The following is a 6,666-nucleotide window of genomic DNA, read 5'->3' as shown; positions in this document are numbered from 1 at the left end:
GTACTACCTTCTACATTTCTGTAATTTAAAAAATAATTTTTTTCCACCTAAACCCTTAGACTTCAGATTTTTCAAAACAGAGATGCATGCATGGAAACTGAACCAGGACCCAATAGATGAGCTCGATGTAAGCTATAAGTCTCCCCCTGATCCACGGCGGCCTCTTAATTCCAACAGGGATGTTTCTGGAGCATGAGGACTCTTAATTCGAGCACCTCATGAATCCTTGAGAGGCTTCCTATGGAACCGTGGGCACTGTATTTAAGCAGTCTGATATCTGACCGTTGATTGATTCATTGATTTTGGTGACAGAGTAAAACTTGAGCTGGATATAAGGTCTGAACATCTCAGGGTGAGGGACTCGGTGACCCAGGGAATGGGGTTCCCTCTCACCTTGATGTCTTGGATCAGCTGTTGGGTGGGGGTGTCGATCGGGGCCTTGGTGTCGGTCACATTTTGAATGGCACTTGACCACCTGGTAGCTTCGTTCAGCAGCTTGGTGTAGAGGCGGTAACAGTGCTTGCGGCCATACACTGTGACGTTCCAGTAGCCTGCGGCGGGGGAAGCACGGTACACACATTAATGTGGACCTCTAGCTCCCGAAGAACAGAAATTCAGCATCATCAGGGGTCTACGTTCCTGCCACCTGAGCCCCAGCCAGGTACTGAGTCAGGTACTGATGCCCATCAATACTTGATAGAATAATGCTACATTATCCATCCAGCCTACCTGTGAAGTTTATACCTAAGCAGGGACGATGACAGATGCAGAATTAAACACTCAAATTCTATATTCACTCGGAAAGAGCCAAACCAGTATCTCTCAAGTGGACTCAAGAGGACCCCGTGTACATCAGAGTAGCTCTGAGCTCCACAGGGTTTTCAAGGGCTAAATTCTGACAGGTAAATGCCAGCCCTTTATTCCAAGGTGCTCTGGGAGGACTTGACTCTCCAATCTTTCAGTTAGCAGCTAAGTGTGTTAACTATTTGTGACCCAACAAAAGAACAGGCTCTGCAAGCAAAGTGGTACCTATTCCCTCCGATTTCTGTCTGGACTCATGACTTTCTGTTTCTTCTCATTAATTAAAAAAAAAAAAAAAGGCACAAAAGTATAACTAGCAACTGTAAGCCCACCTTCTAAAAATATCATTATTACACCAAAACAGAAAAAACAAAATTAAACTTGATCAATGCCTATGCTTTGTCTTCTGCTAGGGTCACAGACAGTTGGCATTATCTTTTCAATCTGTGTGTTGTGTGTATATGCAAAACATTGTCACTGTCCTGTGCCCTTAGTGACCCCGTGCAATGTACTATTTATGAGAGCAAATCACCATGTCTTCCCTCCCATGGAACTGCTGGTGGGTTCGAGCCACCCACTCACCAGTTAGCAGTCAAGCACTTTGACCATTGTGCCACCAGGTCGTCTGCAAGACCTCTCCGTTGTCTGCTGACTATCGAGTTGGTTCCGACTCATAGTGACTCTATGAAAGCGGCTGGTGGGTTTGAACTACCAACCTTCCAGCTACCAGTCTAGTGCTTATCCTACAGCACCACACCAGGGCTCAAGAACTCTTTGTTGTCCATGTTGTGTGCTGCGGAGTCAATTCTGACTCATTGTGAATCTGTATAGGGTTTCTGAGAAACGACTGGTGGGTTTGAACTGTTAACCTGGCAGTTCAAACTGACCTTGTGGTCCACTGCTTTATCCTACAGCACCACACCAGAATTCTTTACTATGGCTTAAATACAAAGTGTTCATATAGCTGTGAGTTATGCGTTGGGGTTCAAACCCAACAGCTGCTTCACTGGAGAAAGATGAAACTAGCTGCTACGGGAAAGATTTATAGTCTGGGAAATTCTACGTAGAGTCGGAACTGTCTTGATAGCAGTGGGTTTTGGCTTTTTGGGTTTGTATCACTAACCACAGGACCATGGTAGCTCCATACCATAAGCACTGGATTGCAAACAACAAGGTTCACTGTCTGAGCCTGCCAGCCACTCCTTGGGAGAAAGATGAGGTGATCCGCTCCTGTGAAGATTTAAAACCTCGGTAACCCTCTAAAGGGTCACTGTGAGTTGGAACCGACTTGAAGGTACTTAACAACAACATAGCTAACCACAGACAGCCTCTGAAAATCAATGAGAAAAAACAGAGCACCGTTCGGGGCACCCCCAGCTCAGACGCTCTGTTTCGGGCCTGGCCATTCATGAGCACACTACCTGTCTCCTTGAATATCTTCTCGTCTGGGGGGACAACCGAGCAGAGGCTGTTGAGGACCAAGGTGCCCAATTTCACTGCGTTCTTCTCTGAGCTCTTGTAGTAATCCAAGGAATTGTGGGTTAGCACAAACCAGCGCTTCTTCAACTTCAGCGAAGACATCTTCGGGTTGTTCTTGACTTCTTTGTGCAGCCAGCCTGTGCAGGGAAGGCGAGAGAGCAATGTGAAAACTTACAAGATTGCCAGAGACAACAGAAGCAAGGGTGCCACTCAAATGTAAGCCCGAGATCTACTGAAACAGTAGATGTTCTGTTATCTTTTTAGCACAATAAAACAAAGCAAAACAAGCGGAAAAAAAAAACCCACTATTAGGGGAAACCCAAATACCAAGTCATCACTTTCATAGCACATATAAGTGAGGGATGTTTCTACAGTTGCCAGAAGTGATCATGCTGTGACAGTAGTTAGTTTCTGCTGAGTGGAGCCTGTCTGAGAGCAGAACTGTTCCATAGGCTTTTCATTTTAGAAGGAGATCGCCAGGCTGGTCTTCCAAGGTGCCACTGGATGAATTTGAACCTCCAACCTCCAGGTGAGTTGTCAAGATGCTGAATGGCTTGTATCACCTAGAGACTCCCTTTCCTAAACCATAATTAGAAAGACCACACAGCACCACACTTCGAGAAGCAGCTACACAGAAAAGATGCTCGAGGTGGGAAGGCAGCATCAATCAATGGACGAAGAGTGAGAACAGGGCTTGGTGAAGAGCAAGGCAAGGACAGGGGACAGCTGTGCGGTTAGCTCTAGTTTAAGGGCCACAGAAACACAAAGCAGGAGCGGGCTTCACCTCGGACGATGAACTCCTGGCCCTCGACCCTGGTGTCTCCCTTGGACCGTTGCAGCAGTGCAATCCAGTGGTGCATCTCCTCCGGCGTGTCCGCGTTGCAATGAAGGACGCGGTTGGCTGTGATGATCACGAACGAGTTGGGTCTGAGGGATGGGGTGAAAGGGAAGCAAAGTCTCTTAGCTCACGGTCAGAGTCACCTTTGCGTGAACCAGAACTAAACAAGCCTTTTGCTGGGCGTTCGGGTCACCGGCTCAGCCCTGCTGTGCTATTTAAAGTATTTTACATGAAGGCAAATATCGCTCATTTCGGTGGCATTTATTTTAGGCATCATTAACCTTTACATTGGGAGCAACCTACTCTGAAGGTCCTGGAAGGAAAAACAGGATTTCTTTGTGCAAAACTTTCCAGAGGGCGTTCAGTTCCAGGAAAGCACAATAAAGTGACAGAGAGGGAAAATTTTCTTTTGGATACCTCTCCAAAGTAAATTTCTCTCTGACTCCATGTACTGCTGTGGATGGGATTCCTGAGAATTGGGAATGAAATGTCAGGTGCTGGAAAGAATGGCTCACTAAGAAGGTATCAGTGGTTCATCTTATCTGCTGATTCTGCCTGGGATGAGAAGCCACCTGGGTTCATGTTTCCACAGAACTCTAACAAGGGGGCATGGTTCACGGCCATGGCTAACAACATAGGAAACAGACTATCTGGCATTTTGGTTTCTCTAGCCATGCCCTGAACCTCTCTCTCTGTTGTTGATAGGTGTCATTGAGCCCTTTCAGAATAAGATCACCAGGTCTGTATTCCAAGGCTCCTCTGGGTGGTTTGAATATATCAATCTTATGACTGTAAAGTGAGTGCTTAACTCTCTGTGCCACTCGGGGACTCCTTTGAGCCCCTCGTGTCTTCACGTGCCATTGGGCCCATTCTCACTTACAATGACCCCACAGGACACAGGAGTCCTGGTGTGATGCAAGGATGGCGGTTCAAACCCACCAGCCGCTCCTTGGAAACCCTTCACGGGGTTGCAGTGGGTCAGAAGTGACTTGACAGCACCTAACAATAACAACAGCACAGACTACAGGAAAACCGCCCCTATAGGGTTTTCTAAGCTGCGATCTTTATAGGAAGGAGTCTTGGTGATGCCATGGATAAGTGTTGGTCTGCTAACTAAAAGGTCAACCGGTTCGAATCCACCAGTTGCTCTGGGGGAGAGATGAGGCTGTGTGCTTCTGTAAAGGGTGCCCCTCGCACGCCCTATGGACCGCTTTTCCTCTACCTGGGAGGCTCACTATGAGTTGGAAACTATTCAGTGGCAGTAGGTTTGGGGTCTTCACAGGAATACACACCTGTTGAGTGGATGGTGGAGTCACACCATTGACTTCTTGGTTAGCAGCCAAGCGCTCAACCACTGTGCCACCGGGGCTCCTTGAGTCCCTCCTATCCCAGAGCCCACTGCCACGGAGTTGATTCCGACTCAGAGCAACCCCATAGGACAGGGAGGGGACCCACAGCTAGACAGGAATTCCAAGACTAAATCCTCAGGGGAACAAACAGACAGCTTCATCTTTCTCCCAAAGAGCGTCTAGTAGATTTGAACTGTAATCTTGTGGACAGCGGCCTAATGCTGAACACACTGTGTTAGCAGGGCTCCTTAGAACCCCTCAATCCTCTATCTAACTACTTAGAAGCTAGTGAATGGGATCCTTTGCAAGTGTTTGACTGTTCAGTGTAATTAATTAATTGTGGCAGAAATGTAAGGAAAGCAGAATGCTAACTGCACCATAGTAGCCAGGGGTGGGCCGTGGGGGTTCCATGGGAGAAGAAGTCTCCTTAGACCCAGTCAATGCGCCTCATATGCAACTGCAATCCTTGTTTGTCAGTGGAGCTTCTTGACTGAGACACACTAGGAAGAAAGACCTGGAGATCTATGGAGCACAGTTCTGCAGCAACGCATACAGGCACGCCAGGAGTCAACATACAGGCACGCCAGGAGTCAAACTAGCACCAGAAACTGGCTTGGTTATTTTGGTTTTAGGAGTCAGGCAAAGAGGTAAAGAGTAAGTTGGGTTTGAGGTACCTCTTAAAACCAAATGAATTAGAGAGCAATTTCTGTAATTGGGAAAGGAAACAGATGCACATCTGAAGAAAAGAAACAATGTGGACAGGGAAGTAGCACTCCAGCCTCAAATCATCAGATGCCCAGCTCCGAGAGCCAAGAGGTTTGGAAGCTGAGAAATGTACGTGAGGTGGGAACCTGAGGACCAACCAGGACTCTGAGCTTCGATGGGTGGGAAACACCCAGGCGGGCACAGGTCCCCGGCCTGGTCTACGGTGGTGCAGCAGGGCGCCTACTGGAAACAGAACCACAGCGTGTCATGGCGACCCGGCAACTCCAGCTCTGCCTGCCGGTTGTTGTTACTAGCAGTTACCAAGTTGGTCCCCAACTCAAGGTAACTCCACATACAATGGGATTGGACAGCTGTGATCCATTGTGTGTGTGTGTTTTACATTTTTTTTTCTTTTTTACTCCCCTCCCCCTTTTTGTGTACTGCCACCCTCCCCAGCACCCAAACTATCCTGTGTCTATTCCCTACCCTGTGCTCCACCTTCCCTTCACCCCACCCCCAACATCCCAGTAACCAGCAAAGAATCCTCCCCACTTCAGTGTGGGTTCTTTTCTTTAGTCTTTTACAAATTAGTCCTATGCAATATTTCTCCTTTTGTGACTGACTAATTTCACTCAGCATAAGGTCCTCAAGGTTCATCCATGTTATGCGGTGGCTTCTAGCTTCCTTGTTATTCTTCAAGGTAGCATAGTATTCCACTGTGTGTATGTACCACAGTTTGTTTATCCAGTCTTCAGATGATGGGCACTTTGGCTGTCTCCATCTTTTTGCTATTGTAAATAGTGCTGCTGTGAACACTGGTGTGCATATATCTACTTGTTCCACTGTATTAGAAAGAGATCCAGGTCTTTCTTCCTAGTCTTGGTCTGGAAGCTATGCTGAAAACTGTCCCAAACACACATGCACAATCCTTCACTGACATGAGGTGCACTGGCTAGGAATCAAATCTGAATCTCTCTTGTATGGAAACCAAGGATTCTGCCCCTGAACCAACAGGGCCTCCCTGCTTTTCCTGGTCAGGACTTACTCTAAAGCCGCCTTGCTGAGGGTGGCTGGCAATTTTGATGGTTAGTCTGCTCCAAGAGCAGAAATTCTACTGGAGGCCAGAAACAGAACTCACAAACAGCAAAGAAAACTCAAGAAGAAACAAACAAAGCACACTGGGTCCGAAGGCCACATCTGAAGATGATCTGCTTTCAAAATACAAAAGCCAAAACCATAAACACATGCTACTCTGTGGGGCACCGGGAGGTAGAGATGGCAAGGGTAACTCATGCTAGCTGTTGAAAGCATTAATACCCTGTTGTTGTTGTTGTTGTTGTTGTTGTTGTTAGGTGCCATTGAGTCGGTACCGACCCATAGCAACCTTTTGCACAGTAGAAAGAAACACTGCCCTGCCCGATCCTGGGCCAACCTCACTACTGTTGCCACGCTTGAGTTCATCGATGCTGCCACTTGGCCAATCCATCTCCTTGA

General features: G+C 47.4%; 1 protein-coding gene across 1 annotated transcript in view; it reads right to left on the bottom strand.

Annotated features, from left to right (window-relative positions):
- Positions 1-6,666, bottom strand: part of MYO10 (myosin X) — a 119,633-nt gene that overhangs the window by 16,239 nt on the left and 96,728 nt on the right. Inside the window, exons 22-24 of the mRNA XM_006874437.1 lie at positions 3,065-3,207; positions 2,223-2,417; positions 394-551 (exon numbers count right to left, since the gene is read on the bottom strand). Of these exons, the coding sequence (XP_006874499.1) occupies positions 394-551; positions 2,223-2,417; positions 3,065-3,207 (496 nt within the window). The remainder of the gene's footprint in view (positions 1-393; positions 552-2,222; positions 2,418-3,064; positions 3,208-6,666) is intronic.

The sequence above is a fragment of the Chrysochloris asiatica genome, unplaced genomic scaffold (assembly GCF_000296735.1).
Source record: "Chrysochloris asiatica unplaced genomic scaffold, ChrAsi1.0 scaffold00278, whole genome shotgun sequence".
Classification (NCBI taxonomy): domain Eukaryota; kingdom Metazoa; phylum Chordata; class Mammalia; order Afrosoricida; family Chrysochloridae; genus Chrysochloris; species Chrysochloris asiatica.
Note: the sequence above shows the minus strand (reverse complement) of the source record. Positions and strands in the feature narration are given on the sequence as shown.